Source organism: Cajanus cajan, chromosome 3 (genome assembly GCF_000230855.2).
Source record: "Cajanus cajan strain Asha chromosome 3, NIPB_CcT2T_4, whole genome shotgun sequence".
Lineage (NCBI taxonomy): Eukaryota > Viridiplantae > Streptophyta > Magnoliopsida > Fabales > Fabaceae > Cajanus > Cajanus cajan.
The window spans coordinates 81253155-81270879 of NC_138519.1; the positions used below are offsets into that span (position 1 = coordinate 81253155).

The 17725-nt window shown below is 30.1% G+C and overlaps 3 protein-coding genes across 4 annotated transcripts; all 3 read left to right on the plus strand.

The window, feature by feature from the left end:
• The first annotated feature begins 281 nt into the window (after positions 1–281).
• On the plus strand, positions 282–946 carry LOC109809749 (gibberellin-regulated protein 12). The gene is made up of 3 exons (XM_083072159.1): positions 282–376; positions 516–546; positions 641–946. The coding sequence occupies exons 1-3, from the start codon at positions 311–313 to the stop codon at positions 820–822; spliced, it is 279 nt and encodes a 92-aa protein (XP_082928285.1). The 5' UTR covers positions 282–310; the 3' UTR covers positions 823–946.
• Positions 947–7130: 6184 nt separating this feature from the next.
• On the plus strand, positions 7131–13495 carry LOC109808489 (RNA-binding KH domain-containing protein). Of its 2 annotated transcripts, none has more exons than XM_020371512.3 (9): positions 7131–7326; positions 7838–8208; positions 8685–8810; positions 8912–8951; positions 9050–9132; positions 10548–10625; positions 10756–10809; positions 10959–11087; positions 11488–13495. In XM_020371512.3, exons 2-9 carry the CDS (start codon positions 7912–7914, stop codon positions 13099–13101), a joined length of 2421 nt encoding a protein of 806 aa, XP_020227101.1. In that variant the 5' UTR covers positions 7131–7326; positions 7838–7911; the 3' UTR covers positions 13102–13495. The 2 variants fall into 2 exon arrangements, with proteins under 2 accessions (XP_020227101.1, XP_020227102.1); XM_020371513.3 differs by having other exon boundaries at positions 8915–8951.
• Positions 13496–15357: 1862 nt separating this feature from the next.
• On the plus strand, positions 15358–16379 carry LOC109809300 (non-specific lipid transfer protein GPI-anchored 14). Its single transcript, XM_020372560.3, has 3 exons — positions 15358–15756; positions 15841–15939; positions 16025–16379. The coding sequence occupies exons 1-3, from the start codon at positions 15420–15422 to the stop codon at positions 16147–16149; spliced, it is 561 nt and encodes a 186-aa protein (XP_020228149.1). The 5' UTR covers positions 15358–15419; the 3' UTR covers positions 16150–16379.
• The last annotated feature ends 1346 nt before the right edge of the window (positions 16380–17725 follow it).

Below are 17725 nucleotides of genomic sequence, written 5' to 3' on the forward strand. Positions count from 1 at the left end.
AAAAATTTTGAGATTTTGGATAACTTTTTTTTTCTTGTTTATTTCTTCTTTTTTGACCTTTTTTTTCTCTCTATTTCCTCTCTCACTCTCTTTCTCTCTCATCTTCTCTTCTATGTCTCTTCCTTAATTTTTTTTTCTCCCTCTTTTTCTCCTCTCTCTTATGTGTATGAAAATCTTAATTTAGGTGTAGACAAAATACGCAAGCCTCATTAAATTTTAGTGACGGTGTGCATCTATATAAACTCTTGACCTTCACCACATTTTTGACTCAGTTAGACTTTGTTCCGAGAGAAAGACTTGCCAAAGCAGCATGACTAAATTTGTGTGCGCAATTCTTCTCATCTTTGCAATGGCTTTTGTGAGTCAAGTTGCCTATGTGAGTGATGTTTCTCTCCCTCTATTCTCCCATAAATAAATATATAAATGGAAAATTCACATATGTAACGTATTATTTGTTTTCTTCTTGGATTCTGATTTAGTTATTTATTTTCCTTTCTCTAAAATATCGTTAACAGGGTGGTGGCGAAGGATCGCTTACACCGTCGCGTAAGTACTGATTCTAATTTCTAGTCATATTTTTTTTAATTAATTTGACATGTTGATGATGTTGACAATTGAAACATTGGTTACATTAATTCAGAATGTCCAAGCGCATGCGATTATCGTTGTTCAAAGACTCAGTACAAGAAGGCGTGTGTTTTCTTCTGTAACTATTGTTGTTTGAAATGTTTGTGTGTCCCTTCGGGAACCTATGGTAACAAGGAAGAGTGTCCATGCTACAACAACATGAAAACCAAGAGAGGAACACCCAAGTGTCCTTGATTCAACTTCTCTCATGTTGTTTTTCCTCTGTTTCTCATTAATAATTAAAATTTGTATTGTTGTCAAGTACACTAATATGTGTTATCTTATGTGGTTCAACAAATAAAAATCAGTGCTTCTCTCATTTTCACCGTTTATCTTATTTATCACCAATCCTATAGTTTCTATTCGAGAATTCCATTCACGAAAACACAAAATATAAACTAAATAATAACAAATTAATACTTCATTCATCTTAAATATTTAGTCTTTAAAATTAACGTACATAAATTAAAAAATATTTAATGGATGTAAATTTAGACTTAAAAAATTCTGATGTCCTTATTTAATATAATATTATCTCATTTATACAAAATGTAAGTTAACGGTTGATGAAAAATACGTTTATTAAATAAGAGCATAATCAAGAAAATATATTAATTAGACTTTAAAGTTTTCTTTTTCTTTGACTGGGGACTTTAAAGTCCTAAAAAGTCAATTATTTTGGGAAAAAATGCTAAAGAAGATCAGAGATTCGGGAACATATAAATATTAATAAATCGATAAATAATTGTTGTTTTGCAAAGTTGCACAATATGAAATTATGAACGGAACCGATGACTTAAAACATTAGATGCTTATTAGTCTTTTAGTTTTTTTTTTTTTTCAAAATAATTGACATTTTAAAATTTTAAAATTAATTAATATATTTTTCTAATTATACCCACTAGTACAAAATAGTAAATTTACGTCGGTTATTTTTAGGGATTTTACGTCAGAAAAACCTCTGATGTAGAAGCGAGAGACGTAAATTTACGTCGGCCGTAAGAAACCGACGTAAATTTACGTCGGACATGATAAGTCCGACGTAAAAATTGCAAAAAAATTTAAAAAAAAGAAAAACGACTGCAAGCAGAACGGGCCGTTCTGCTTGGAGAACGACCCGTTCTTCAAGCCGGCCCGTTCTTCAAGCAGAACGGCCCGTTCTGCAACCCGGACTTGGCTTTTCTTCTAGTTTTTCCTCTGGCTTCTCTTCTCTTCTCTTCTGGTTGTTCCTACTCAAAATATAAAAAGGAACACATATAATAAGTACAAAATACACATTTAGGATAACACTATCAGCAAGAAAAAAAGTTTTACTAGGAAATCACAATGTCAACATAAAGTTTTGCTTCCTCACCCATTTGCCGTATGAAATGGAGACTGAAATGTCAGAAAAATTATAAGGAAGGAAGAACCGAAGGAGTAGGAGGCGGGGAGATTTACACAACGCGCAGGAGAAGGAAGGTTTTGAAATCTTCAAATCCCCTCCAGCATGTGTGAAGCTTCTTTTAAGTGCGGTGATGTGAATTATTTACGTCGGACCTCCTTGGGTCCGACGTAAATTTTAACATCTACGTCGGACACAATGGATAGCCGACGTAGATGTTAAAATTTACGTCGGACCTTAGGGGTCCGACGTAAATAATTTAACTAAAATTATCAACCATGCCACCGCGTTTTTATTACGTCGGGTGTTCGTATGTCCAACGTAAAATGGGTGATATAGTATCCTAATTTTCCACTAGTGACCCCTATTAGACACTTTCTTTATCGACTAATCACTTGATTTTAGAAAAATTAAACGAGATAATGAAGTTGAGATGGTTAAATATTAAATAAAAACTTAATTTTTAGTCCAAATTTACATCTATTAGTTATTTCTTGATCTATGTACATCAACTTAAAGGACTAAAAATTTGTATAACACACACCACAATATATATGTTCTTAAGTTAGTTCATACCTTAAAATAAAAGCTTGTAACAAGTAAATAATTAGGCTCAAACTTAGGAATTATATTGTAAGTTAGATTCAAATTCATTCAAATTCACCCATAATTATGTCTATTATTATTATTATTAAAATTATTATAATTAGTACTCATTTATTATTATTAATGAAATTAGAATATATATATATATATATATATATATATATATATATATATATATCCACCGATAATGTAAAGTTTGTCCACACTATATCATATAATGCATTTACAAATAAAGTACTATCATGCATGATAAATTTGTTAATTTTGATAAGAATCATTCTAAAAGTCTCACTAAAATTGAATTTTAAATATTAGTTAGCAATGTAAAATTTTATATTAGCTCTGTATATCTCTTGAACTATATTAAAAAAAATTATTAATACTTTTTTAATTTAGTATTATTTTAAAGAATAATATTGTTCTTGTTATTATTTTTTTATGTTTTTTTTTTATCACTATTGCCTATATAATTTTAGCTTGGTAGGAAGTTAAAAGAAATCGTGAAAAAAAATGTTGTTGTTAAGAACATAAAAAAAAAAAAAAAAAGATTGATGGTATGCTTTTTAAAACTAAAAAAAAAACTAAAGTTTAAAACTGAAAATTGATTTTGTTTTTTTAATAAACTAAAAACCACCCCCCGACAAGACCTATTTAATGATTTGTAACTTGCACAAAATGAACTGAACTCATTACTACGTAAAGCTTTAAATGCTCATCAATGAGAAACTATTTAATGCACAAAATGTGTCATTAAATTGCTGAGTTCAATTTAAAGGGAAAATGAATTTCAATTCAGTTTCACCTTAAATCTAAAACAAGTCAATTCTTAGGCTTTCTTTAGTACTCCTTGCGTTTTTTTCATTGTTTTTAAGGTTATGCACAAAAATTAAGATAATGATTAATATTTTAATTTTTTAAAGTATTTATTATATATTTTCCTGTTATACTTTTTAGGTAGTTGGAGAAGAAATACGTATATTAGAAAATGAATAAACACATTATTCAGTAAACATGCATTAATTATCAAAGATAAAAATGAAAAAGAAATTAATAAGTCATTAATTTTAGAAAAGTGATAATGAAAAAAAATAACAAAATCTGACAAAACGATTATGAAAAAAACGGAGAGAGTATAGAAGAAAGAAATAAAGTGAGAAAAATAGAAGAGAATTATGAGAAGTATAAAAAGATAAGTCAGAAATGGAGAAAAAATTAAGATTGTTTAGTAATAATAAAGAGAAAATAGATGAGAAATACACTTCTTATAATTTACCCAAATTTTATTCCATTAATATATATATGGCTTAATTTTGTTTTTTATCTCTCAAGTATTGTAATTGTGCAATTTTGATCCTCAAAGTTTTAATTGAGTAATTTTAGTTCTTAAAAGATTGTAATTGTGTGACTTTAGTCCCTTAATTTTTAATTGAACAGTTTTAGTCCTTCAACTATTATAATTATGCGATTTTAGTCTTTTCGATTAAAAATTTAGTAATTTTAGAATTTATATAATATATATATATGTATAATATTTTAAAATTATACAATTATTTGTTTATTTAAGTTAACGTATATTATAATTTTTGTTAATATATCAAATGATATATATTTATTATTACTAAATAAATTAAATTTATGTATTATTAGTATTTCAATAATATTTTTAGTATATTTATAGATAAACTAATAATTTGATAAATATGACTTAGTATATATTAATATATTTTTACAAAAATATAAATATATAAGAAAAGATATGTATATTTCTAATTAATATACTTATATTTTTGTAAAAATATATTAATATATAATAAATTATATTTATCAAATTATTAATTTATCTATAAATATCCTAATAATATCCTAATAATATTATTGATATTAATTTATCAATAATATTATAAAAATAATAATATATAAATTTTATTTACTTATTAAAAAGAAATATATATCTTTGATACATTGAAGAAAATTATAATATGCGTTAACTTGAGTAGACAAATAATTGTATAATTTTAAAATATTATATATATATATATTAAAATTATTAAATTTTTAATGGGAGAGACTAAAATTGTATAATTATGATATTTGGGATACTAAAATTATTCAATTAAAAATTAAAGGACCAAAATCGTATAATTACAATCCTTTAGGGACTAAAATTATTTAATTAAAAATTTTGAAGATCAAAGTTGCACAATTAAAGGATCAAAAACGCAATTAAAAGACTACAATACTAAAAATAAAAATTACACACTTCTTATAATTTTTTTTACATATATGTTAAGCAAATTTCAACTCGATCTCAATTAAATTTAATATTTTTTTTTATCTATTAGAATTTGATATCAAAATATTTACAACAACTCATCTACCATGTTCAACAAACTAAAAACTTCTTTGATAAATTTTTATATTCGTTTACAGGCAACTAGATTAGATTTTATCTTAATGCTACTTATATTGTTTTACATATAGTGAAAAAAAAAATTATAACTCATTTTAATGTTAATAGTATAAAAAGCATCACCCCTGTAAATTACATAAAATAAATACAATTATAATATTATTATTTACTTAAGGAAAGATTGATCGTAAAATTATACTATATTTACCATAAATGAGAAAAAAAATATTTATTATTAAAATAAAAGAGAATGTTTAGCGAATATTTTAAAGAGTAATTAAAACATAAAATAATATATTTTTTCAGATAATAATGTTATTGATACAAAATATCTACCAACTTTATCAATGATTAATCTACACCAAGAAATTTGGTACGACGCATGGTAATTAATGAATCACTATACTATGAGTATTCATTATCTCAACTATCACAAGTTGAATGTTTTATCGGATTCAATTAAGATCTTATAATCACACATAGGTACCTTATTCTCAACATGTTGATAAAGAGATCCCAACTATTAAATATCCCAAGGTTATGACAAATGATTTCATAGGCCTCTCTAATTGAATTCCATCACAAAACCTCTAACAAACTTATGCATGGTATGCATGATTCACACGCATTTGCAAATCACATTACAATTCACAATTTATCACATACATATGCTTGCCAATTCCTAAACTTGGTCTTAAACTCGTGTTAAGTCTCAAACTTAGTCTTTATCACCACATATTTACTAAGTCCAAAACTTAGTCTTATTAGATGGATAAACTTAGTTTTTAGAGAGTTTTCACTCATCTTGTCTCATCCCACCTCATTTTACCTTATCTCATCTAATCTTATCAAATGCTTCTATAACCCTTGTGAGGTGTAAACATAATATCTTGAATTATACTTATGTTATCTAGTTGATTTTTATTTCATTGAAAGTTATGATAATTACTTACAACTCCTATATTGGCCTCAAGTCTTATTTTACCATTTACTATACCAAAAATTACAAAAATTGCATAATTTTTTTAATTTAAATTTGATAACTTGTCATTTACTCACTAATTTGATAATATTTTAAGCTCAAGACATTTCTTTTGAGTGATTCCAAGGGCATTAATTATCTAAAATCCAAAGCTACAATTTTTATTGAAGATGACACAATTTAATTTTGTTATATATCACACTTGACGAGATGGAGAGATATTTCTCACACCCATCTCTATGTTTCTACATTCAATATAATCATAGAATTTATATTTGTACAGAAATGTGATTTTCTTGAATTGGAGGTTTCTAATGACCTCCAATTACTAAAAAAATTTCATTCAACACTAAAAGGCATACTAAAAAGTTATTAACAATTACAAACATCAAACTCATGTAAAATAGTTTCTTTTTCTAAGGGGTGTACAATAGCTTCTAAACCATACAAATTTTATAAAATTATCAATTTAACTCATCAACTCTAAATTACTAAAAAATTGTATAAACTCAAATTAATACAATAAATCAATCAATAAATGTAATTACACAAATAAACATGTAAAATGTTATCAACACCCCCTTTGATGTGTTCATAATCTCTCCATTTGCATAAATTTAAAAGCTAAAATCCTTAAAAATTATCTCACTACTTTCAATTCCAAAATATACACATACAACAAGATTTTCACACTCCCTCCAATAGTAATATATATATTTTTATGTTATATATAAAGAATTTAATTTCTAAACATTATTAATGTGATTTTTTTTATATTTTTAGTGAATTTTTTAATTTTTGGTAGAGGTATTGTTAGTGAATTAAAAAGGTTCATTATTATGGCTTTTTTTTTAATAATTATTATAAAAATTAATAAATTTATTATATATAATAATTTATAATTAAATAACAATATAACACTATAAATCACATTACTTGTGCATATAATATTATATATATATATATATATATATATATATATATATATATATATATTATGGTATGTAATAATGTATGGATGTATAAAATCATGTTACATTTATTTTATTTTTAGTTAATCAATAAAACGTAAAATGATATTCCGTAATAATGGGAAAAGTATAGTTTGGTGTTTGGCACAGTAGATATAAGGTTAGTAGGTTACGGTAGTGGCAGTAGAGAGGAACGACCAAGCAGAGGGTTTTGCAATTGTTTCGATTTTCCTTTGAAAGCGTTTGAAAATAACAGACAAATGAAAGGAATGAGTTATGATGCGATTGCGAGTGTCAGAGCCAATTCAATTCCGATTTCAGATTCATCGATAGCTTAAACACACAGGTTCGCTTTCATTTTTCAGTTCCTGTTTGTGTATATTGCTCTCTTTCTTACACTAAATTTTCATCCTTCGTTTTATCTGCTCCTCTATTCACCTGTTCGTTCCAATTTATACTGCAATTTGCATTCTCATACGCCCTTTTTATTCTTCAATTTATGTAATTGCTAAAGACGAGCGCCAAATTACAGTTTCTGGTTGTTCTTAAATGCCGGAGGAATCTAGTTCTACAGCTGCATAAGGGTAACTGAATTCACAAAAATGAAGTGTCTGACAAACATCTTCAGACTATCCAGAAAAAAAATACCTTACTAAAGAAATGCCTTGAGATTAAGAAATGATGCTAAAGTGCTAAACAATTTCTGCAACAATTTCATATAAAAATATTTAGCAACAAACTACTCTCACTAAGAATCTAATTATTAAAAAACAAATATCTCCTTATTATCATCATATCATATTCTACGTAATGGAGTTATGTGCGCATCTGACTGTATCGCAATGTGTTATGTGCAGATTGACCCTACTGTTGCCTTGACATCTGACTGTGTCACGTTTGCCTTCCATGTGCAAAATGACTTGATAAGAGAATGAGTGCAGAGATTGATTCAACTTCTGCTCCTGAACCTCACAAAATGTCTGGACCTTCATCTGCAGCAACTACTAGTGGCCAGAAGCTCTCTATATTTGCTGCCAAATCTGGATTTGTCATCCCTAAAAACAAGTTGTCAGGGTCACTGGTCCCTATTTTCCGAGGGGCTAAAAAGCACAGGGTCACTGGAGCCATCAATGAAGAAAGTTCAAAACAAAGTGAGAGGAGATCAAAATGGGGACCTGATCTGACACAAGATGCAACCGTCAGGAGGGGAAAAGTTTTAGCTTTGCAGGTGTTTTCTCGAATCCTTTCAAACAATACTCCATTAACATTTTACTGATATGTAATTTTTTTCTTCTTATTATTCCATCGCCATTTCTGTGAAAGTATTCAATTATAAGGTTAAGATTATATTTCTTTGCAAGTTTTGATTAAAATGTTTGTGTTACTATTCCTTTTTTTTTTTTTAGTTTGCTCTTGGCACCATCCCAACTAATGCTTCCTTGCTAGCTTAAAGCCTTAAACCCACAATACTGCATATTGTGAGATACGCACTTTTTTGTTTTTTTTACGTACATGTCAACATGAGATTGACATTGGTAAAGAAATATTTTTACTAGACTTTAGTATGGAATGACATTTATAGCTAGAAGATAAAAAAATTCCTTAACAAGTTGAATGCTATACCATGTGCTTCCGCTCATTTTTGCATTGGTTCTTGTTTCTAAGGTGTCAATAACTGATATTGTTGTTGCACACATTCTGTAGATTCGAGTGGATCAAATTACAAGGCAGTTGGAATCAGAAAAGCTTGAAGCTGGGGACACCCAGAACTTGGCACTGATGGCTGAGAATCCAGATAACAGCAAATCTGGCCCTCAAATTGACAGCAAGGTTAATGACAATTGACACTGTTCCTTTTAAAATTTGTTACTTTTTTAAATGTCATACATTTACTCTTAAATAAACTTCTGTTGTTGATTTATGGATCTAAGAAGTCAGAAATTCTCGAACTTGAAAAGCGAGAGGCAATAGGTTTGTTTTCCTTGAAGTATATCTTTCCTTTTTGTTCCTCCCGTTTTATTCATACGGGCCGTTTATTCCATTCTAATCTTGATCTTAATCATATCCAGGTGAAATACTAAAATTAGATCCCAGTTACAAGCCTCCATATGGTTTTAAACCATTGTTAAAAGAAGCGAACATTCCTTTGCCTGTAAGTATTGATTCTAAAATTCTGCTAGATGTTATTCAATACTAATTAAATTCCATTGTTAACTTGTTATAGTTATGAAAAATAGACATACATTTCCTGGATTTAGAGTTCAACATTTTTCAGTGCATCCATGCTGCCATACGGGTGTCATTTGGATGGCTTGGATAAGTTAGTTTGATTATAATGGATAGATAAAAAATAATAAAAAATAATTTATTAATCTATTTATGGTCCTTACAAATGGATTAAAAATATTCAACTCATCCACAATCCATTTAATTATAGCATCCAATTCATCCATTAATCATTTTTTATTGGATGGATATCCGACCGATCTGTTTAAAAAGTATGTTATATTTTAAAAATTCATTTTCAATAATTGGAATAGTATTGTCAATGGATTGAATAGTGATGGAGAAGCTGCAGGAAAAAGAAAAATGGCTTTCAATAGCAATATGAAGAAAAACCACTTGATCCATTTTCAATAATTTAATAATCCAATGGATGAATCATTACCCAACCAATAATCACAATAACCCAATCTATTCAATCCATTTACTTAAAATGAATTGATTGTATTGGATTTAATTTTGGTTGGATTATGGATATATGGATTATTTTGCGAACCTGTATGCATTCCAGCATATTTTGTAAAATTCTTCCCCCTGCTCTATCGATGGAAATTGATAAAGAAAAGGGTGATACAGTGCATGAGTCTCTTTCCTAGTAGGGTTTGGCCATGTAGATGTATGCCGTCCTATCCCTAGAAGCAGCAGGGCTGTTTCTAGGATTTGAACCCATGTCTTGTAGGTCACAAGGTAGCAACCTTATCATTGTTTGGACATTGATTAATATTGATATATTTAATGATTTCATGCTTTGTCAAAACTATAGTATTTAAAGTTCTGTTATCAATATTCGTCATTAAGGGTGTGGATGAGGTTTTGTGGGCCTTTTAATCTTTATTTATTTATGTTGTGAGGTGGTGAGGCCTTGTATTATTTCTTTGAGTTTGACTTGAAGGTCCCTGGTAGACTTGAGCATGTGGCAAGGGTTAATTAACTGACCAGAAAGAGATAACTAATTTCGAAACTTGTTCTTTTCCATAAATGATCATCCCATCCTTTTTCCTTATTTGCTTTCCTGATGGTTGATGTTGATTGAGAATCTCACTCATATTCTTAGAGAAAGTTGAAAACTAACTTGTAGTATAAGATGTATCATTGAATTGAACTTAAGAATTGAGGCACACTAACAACCAACCTAGATTACAATATATTACTAGGATACTGATTGCTCAGCAGAGTAAGAACTCAAAATGACTCAACCTCCTTTGCTTCTCTTATGTTAATGCTAAGGTTTGGCATTCCTTGGTTCTGATGAAAACTCTCATATATGTAATACCGTCTTTACAGGTCCAAGAATATCCATGGTACAATTTTGTTGGTCTAATATATGGTCCTGAAGGTGATAACCAAAAACGACTAGAAAAGGTAAGATCATTGTGTTGATATCTAATCTTCATCAAGTGATCAGCTGTCAGCAGTTTGCATCTGCTGATTGAGATCATGAAATTAAATTTCTTCAGTTTTTCAATTGATCTTTGATATATGTGTATATCAGGAAACTGGTGCCAAGATAAAAATGCATGGAACCAAAGCAGACACCGGAGAGAAAGTAAGTTCCTTGATAATAATCATAATATAATATGGCTTTTATCTGCACAAATGACTATTGAAACATTTTAACTTAGTTTTGTGAGGAAAGAGCTGTAATTGTTTGCATTTGCTTTCTATTTTCTATTCATCTAACTGTTACATTTTCAGGGTGAAATTAAACCTGGAACTGATATCCAGTGCAGTTACAAAGAGATGCATGTCAACATATCAGCTGATAGTTTTGATAAAGTGGACGCAACAATGTCAATCATTGAGCTGCTAATTACCTCTGTAACTGTGAGTCTTGTCATTTCACATGATATGAGGAGTTTTTATGATTTATGGTTATGCTATATACTTTTTCTTGTCTGTAATTTTTTATGTTTAAAGTTTTTGCACACCTTTAAATAAATATTTAGCACTAGTATATTAAGTCCAAAATACTCTCATTTAATATCTTTAATAAGAGAAATTGTGGAGTAGGAATAACAACTGTTAAGTAGGGGTATATGTTGAAAAAATTAATTAATATTACTTGGAATGTATAAAACATCAAAATTTTTGGAACAAAAGAGAAAGGTTAAAACATAAAAAATTATGGACCAGAGGTAGTAACACTTTATATTACTATTTTCATAATGATTCCATTCCTTCTGTAATTTTGACTGTTCTTGTAATTATTGCGTCTTTAATTCAGGGGAATTTAGCTGCTGGTTCTACAACCCCTACATCAGTTTCTAGGGACAGCACTAATGTTCTGAGTCAAAGGCAAGAAGGCCCCCCTTCTCATGCAGATTCTCTAACTCTCGAAAATCAGGCTGTGTTGCAACCTGTAGCTGTTACACAAATGCATGGAGATAACTTCCAATACTCTGGTCCATGGTTTTCAGCGGTTCCATCTCATAGGCCTGTGTTTGCTTCGTCTGGCAGTGTAGCCCCCCAAAATCCACCAGGTCTTGCTAGAACTCCCCATTTTCCATCACAAACTTCAAACATGGCTTCGACTTTTGGTGCCCAACCTGTACCTGTTGCTGGATTTCAGCAGATTATTCCAAATCAAAATGTTTCTGTGCAAGCACCACCACCAAGACATATTTTACAGTATCCGCATATGACTCAGGCACGTCCTTTGGGTAACCTTGGCCCCCCAAGAAATCCTTCTATAATATCTGTACAGAATATGTCAACTCCAACAAATGCTTCACTTTCATTTCCTGTTACTTTAAGCCAATCAACGGCAATAGGACAACATCAGACATCAGTGTCATCAATGCATCTACCTATATCTGGTATATCACCATCACCGATACCTAACCAGCCATTGACCTATCTTGGGGTCTCTTCTGGCCATAATGAAGCCCCTGTCACTGTTAAAATGTCTGTAGGTCCCAGCAATATGGGGCCAATGGCTCCACCAGTGGTTCCACCTGCAAGACCTGTTTCTCTACATCAACAACCGGATGTTGCATTCAAGCCTCCACTGTCAAACATGTCAATGATGCCACAATCTGCCACCTTTCCTCCACATCAAGTAGGAATTTCCTCTGGACCACCATCATCTTCTTTGAGACCCATGCCTGTACCAATAGCTGCACCTACACATTCATCTGTAAACCATTTATCGGGACCTGTTTCATTTCCTTCACCTGGAATATCCCCTTCACTTCCATTACCTCAGCAAGCAGGAATACCTAATTCTGCTTCTGGAGCTTCTCCTTATCACGCCCATGTAAAACCACCGGTCTCGGTGACATCAAAATCTGGAAATTTTACTTTTCGATCACATCCACCCAATGCAGACTACAGCCAAGTGGTTTCTGGACCAAACAATCAAGCAGGTCCCATGCAAGAGCCACCTTCTGGTCCACGACCTCCACCATTTGGGTTTGTTGTGCCTGATCGGCCTCTTCAAATCTTTCCTAGGACACAATTCCCCGATCAAGTGGATAAAACAATCCCCTTTGGAGGGATTTCAGGTTCCATCTCGAACTCAATTCCACCACCCAGACATGCTGCATTTCCATATGCTGGTCAACCTGCACCTAGATCTTCAGTCCCACAAATGGGTATGAAGAACTTCATTTCTGCGCCTCAAATGCCAAATTTGAACAGTGCTGGTGCCGAAAGAGGCATGCCTATTCGACAAAGCTATCCTGTTCATATGACACGGCCAGATATCCCAATGCCTCTGAATCACAAGTTTGCCAACAATCCCCCCATGACTTCTGGTAAGCTACCTTCTGACCAAATTTATGATCCCTTTTCACCCACTTCTGCACCTCCACAACAGAAAGGTAATCCTGGAAAATGAGGGCATTTGATGTGGCTACAGATAGGTGATACTGACAAAGTGAAAAGTTGATTTAGGAGTTAGGACTGCAGTTTTAGGCAAACAGACGCGATACTATTTGCATAGATTAATAATGGGCATCATTACATAATCTTATATGATTTCTTACCATAGTTTGAGTTGAGGACTTGTATTACTTGTTTTTTGGGCCTTTCTTTTCTGAATGCCCGTTACCAATGGTTGATTAGGATTTGAGTTCAACAATGTTTGCTGATGGGGGACCTATATTATAGTGAGAATGGATAAATGCATTCTTTCACTTTAATTAAATAATTAGTATATGTTAAAAAATATATTTTATTTTGCACCCTTAATTTTATATATTGAATCTATTGATGATTGTTTTTGATATTTATGTTTAGTTCTTTGTATATATATGATGATAATTATTAGTTTTTATTTTTTAAGAAAAAAATTGCTTCCACTAACTTGGGATCTTGGATCTGTCACTAAGAATGGTCATTTTTTCACAATGCAATGTAAACCACATAATTTCATTTGGATTCTTTACTTCGGCTTAGGTCGCATTTAAGTTTGGTTTCAATTATTTATTAGTACTTTTAAAGTATCTGTCGTGTACACATTTGACATCTTTTATCAACAATTTTAACTACAATTAATACCGATAGTTTAATTTTAAGTACTACAAGTTTTTGAGATTTTCATCTTCTCAATCAATTAAAAATCTTATTAGTTGTGACTTTTGATATTTTTTTAAGACTAAATCAAGTAGTTTTGGAATCGAAAAAATACTGTTTAGAGACGTGTGAATAATACTCACCGTAAATGTGCAAAGCTTGTACACAAATTTCTTTACGGAGGAAGCAATACAATACAATGTTGATAACTATTTAATGCAAGTTGGGTAATGAGTAGGTTTTAGGATTTGATTGGATTAACTTTTATGAGAATACTTTTATAAAGAAAAGATAGGAAGGAAAAATGAAATTTTTTTTATAAGTTAAAACTAGCTTATATATAAGTTAATTTGTAAAAATTCTTGTATAAATTTTCTTAAAAAATGTTATAAATTAGTTTGTGTATAAGTTAATTTTAGGTTATAAAAAAGTTTATTTTAATTTTTTCTTTCATAATAAGTGTTTCCGAAAAATTGCATTGAACAAGCTTTTAATTATTTTTAGGTCTATTTTTAGTAAAAAGAGTTGGAAGTACTTTGAAAGAAATGCACAAAATTAAATATAAGTAGCTCGAGGGGGAGAAATCCCAAACGTAGTGGATAATATGTATTGAGCTAAAAATGATGTACTCGTTAAAGTGTTTCCGACTACTAACTACAAATGCAAAGTCAAAGAATAAATGAATTTGTTGATCTTAACTGTGGAGTCACTACCAAATTCAGAAGTGCTTTCTTATGCACCCTTACAGACAGTTTTTCTGTGGGTCCAACATAACCATAATCAAATGATATAGCTAATCACGGATAGATCCAACAACATAATCACGGGTTAGTCGAATTTTTTTATATCTATATTGATTTGTCACGGGTTCATGTAAAGTATCTTCAAATAAAATAAAATTAAAACTATGAGTTTCTTTTTCTTTTTTTTTTGTTATCGAATTGTTATGTTATATATCAAAAAAAGCAGATCGATTCCCATATTTAGCCAACCTATCTTGCATCATCCCCAACAAAAAGGTGCTGATGAATGTACGTCTAGATATAAGGAGCGTAACATCCTCAAGAGAGAAACTTGCACAGATTCCATTGTCTAACTTGTAAAATGATTTATCTATTTTAGTGAAGGACCTGCTTTTAGTAAAAAAAAAAAGAAAAAAAAAGAGTAGTATATACACTCCCTTAAATATAAATTTTTCTCCCATTTGACTCTGTAAATTTGGTATCATCCTTGAGGTGTCTTGTGCTGTGCCAGAACTCTGCTTTCACTCCCTCGTGTTTTGAAATCTCTTAGGAGAATGAAAATATTAGAACCTAACAATGTCGCCAAGAGAGAAGCTGTAATAAACCATATTTGGGTGACTAATGACATAAACAGAGAACATAGTATACGACAGTAAGTATGATACGAGAAAAGTAAAGGATTAAATTGTGATAATTTAGTTTTTAGGTTTGCTAAAATATTTTATTGAAATGTGTAAATAGAATCATGGGACATAAGCGGATAGAGACAAAAATTGGTTCACATGTGATAGATAGGTAGAGAAGGGCCCACATGACTATACATGTTGAAAAGTGATTGAGAAGCAAAGCATAAGTGATAGTTAGCATAGCATTGTGTGAGATTCTCTTTATCGATCCAATGGTTTGGAAAAGCAAAAGCCTCTCCTCCATGTTACTACTGCTGCTACTAGTGTTGGTTGGTTTTGCAAACTCAGATTTAAGCAAAGACAGAGAAGAGTGTGCAGACAAACTAATTGGTCTAGCTAGTTGTGTTCCTTACGTGGGTGGGGAAGCCAAAACCCCCACCATAGATTGCTGCAGTGGCCTCAAAGTGGTCCTTGATGAGAGCAAGAAATGCATCTGCATCCTCATCAAGGATCGCAATGACCCCAATCTTGGCATCAAGATCAATGCCACACTCGCTGTTCATCTCCCAAGTGCTTGCCACGCACCTGCTAATATATCTCAGTGCGTAGGTAATTAACTACTCATATCATATCATATAATGTCATGTCACACTTTTCTTAATTAGCTTTACATTTCAATTTCAATGCCTTCAGATCTTTTGCATTTGGCACCCAACTCTCCTGATGCTAAGCTGTTTGAGGGGTTCGAAAAATCAGCCAAAACAAACACTTCCTCCACCCCAGTTTCCAGTGGTAATTATTATTACTTAACATTTGATATAATATATTACTCTTACTCTTGTGCACGTGTTCTAATTGTGATCCATCCTATGCTAAGGTGGTGCTACTGCTACTGCTGAGAAGGGATCAAGTCAAAGTGCTGAGGAAAAGAGTGATGCTGTGTCCATAAAGAGGTGTCTGCTGCTTTGCTCTATCTTACCATTTCTCTTCCTCTTTGTTTGATCCACCTTCATGTGTCTATTTCTCATAGTTTTTTAATGCTTTCCTACTTTTGTGAGCAAAACTAAAACAAAATCTATCTATCTATTACTAGTTTTTGGAAGTAATTATCAATTCTTGTTGTTGGGTCTAGTCTTTTTCTTGTTATACTTCATACCTTTACCTGTACGTATACCACTTTCTCTTCACTAGAGGAAAGGAATTAATGGTTGATGCTCCTTTTTTATTTTCCACCATATTTCTGTCATGTATTATTACATTATAAAATTCACATTAACATCTACATCGATTTCAAGATGGGATTAAAGCCTGTAGTAAACTTTTAGCTCCTTTAAAGTTTAACCGCCGTGTGTGTTGTCGAAACGCTAAAAAACATACCGCGTTTTGGGCATAATGTTACAGCCCTTTTTGATTTCCTATTTTGGGTTTTGTTTCATTGCTTAACCCCAACTCATCACGAATTTTCACTTAACTAAGTCCATTATTTGAATATCCATAATAATTAAAATAAATGATAATGTAAATTTTTTTATATTGAGTTCCAACTTAAGATCTATATATATTATCTTAAGGTCGACTTTATTCTACATGCTATTGGGTAAAATTTTAACTTGCATAGCTAATAATTAATGAATATATAATGTTGACTATTAAATCATGTTATATTATCTTAATGATAATAATTATCAAATTTTTAATAAATTAAATATTTATAGATATGTAACTTTTTTAAAAAAATTTATTATATTTTAGAAAGTATTTTTAACATTAAAATAAAGTTAATTGATGAAGTTTTAAATAATATAAAAAATTATATGAAACTAATATTTTAACTTGTATAACACATAGACTAAATGTTTATTATATGTAACTAAAATTTATTATAAATTATATATACAAATAAATATTGTGTTTAAATATATAAATTGTATTTAAAATTTATGTAAATAGATATTTTGAAACATATAAATTATATTTTAGATTTATAATAAATAATTTATATTTATGTTCAAATTACTTTTTATTTATTGATAATTCATTTTATAATATTAATATATAATTCATAAATAATTATTATAAATAAAAATCGAATTAGATAAGAAATTAAAAAAATCTATACAAACCTTTTCAAAGAAAAATTCCTAAAAATACTCATACACAACATAATAATTCATATTTAAAATGTAATAATTGATTTTGTAAAGTTGATTTATTCACAAACATCATGTATATTTGGATACCCGTTTAAAATTATGTTCAATAAAATAATAAAAAGCTCGTGACTATAGTTTTTTATTAAATCACAAAGTTCAACTTAAATGATTTCCAAATACACCCATAATGGTGAATATGCTAAATTTTTTTTACGTTGCGTCTAAAATAGCCAAATCTTCCAAAATAATGGAAAAAAGATGATGAAGCAGATAAGAAATAAGAATGGTGGAAAGAAGAGAGAAAAATAGAAAGAAAGAATGGCATCTTTTGCCAGCTTCTCCGTAAAAACTCAAGCTTATTTGAGCCATGCAACTACAGCTTATATATATATATATATATATATATATATGTATATATATATATA

Bases quoted from the DNA above. Each gene is read 5' to 3' on its own strand.
- LOC109809749 (XM_083072159.1), top strand. From the start codon at position 311: ATGACTAAATTTGTGTGCGCAATTCTTCTCATCTTTGCAATGGCTTTT. The intron at 377-515 runs GTGAGTGATGTT...TATCGTTAACAG, and splicing joins TTGTGAGTCAAGTTGCCTAT to GGTGGTGGCGAAGGATCGCT. The intron at 547-640 runs GTAAGTACTGAT...ACATTAATTCAG, and splicing joins AGGATCGCTTACACCGTCGC to AATGTCCAAGCGCATGCGAT.
- LOC109808489 (XM_020371512.3), top strand. From the start codon at position 7,912: ATGAGTGCAGAGATTGATTCAACTTCTGCTCCTGAACCTCACAAAATG. The intron at 8,811-8,911 runs GTTAATGACAAT...TATGGATCTAAG, and splicing joins GCCCTCAAATTGACAGCAAG to AAGTCAGAAATTCTCGAACT. The intron at 11,088-11,487 runs GTGAGTCTTGTC...TCTTTAATTCAG, and splicing joins TGCTAATTACCTCTGTAACT to GGGAATTTAGCTGCTGGTTC.
- LOC109809300 (XM_020372560.3), top strand. From the start codon at position 15,420: ATGGTTTGGAAAAGCAAAAGCCTCTCCTCCATGTTACTACTGCTGCTA. The intron at 15,757-15,840 runs GTAATTAACTAC...CAATGCCTTCAG, and splicing joins TAATATATCTCAGTGCGTAG to ATCTTTTGCATTTGGCACCC. The intron at 15,940-16,024 runs GTAATTATTATT...TCCTATGCTAAG, and splicing joins CTCCACCCCAGTTTCCAGTG to GTGGTGCTACTGCTACTGCT.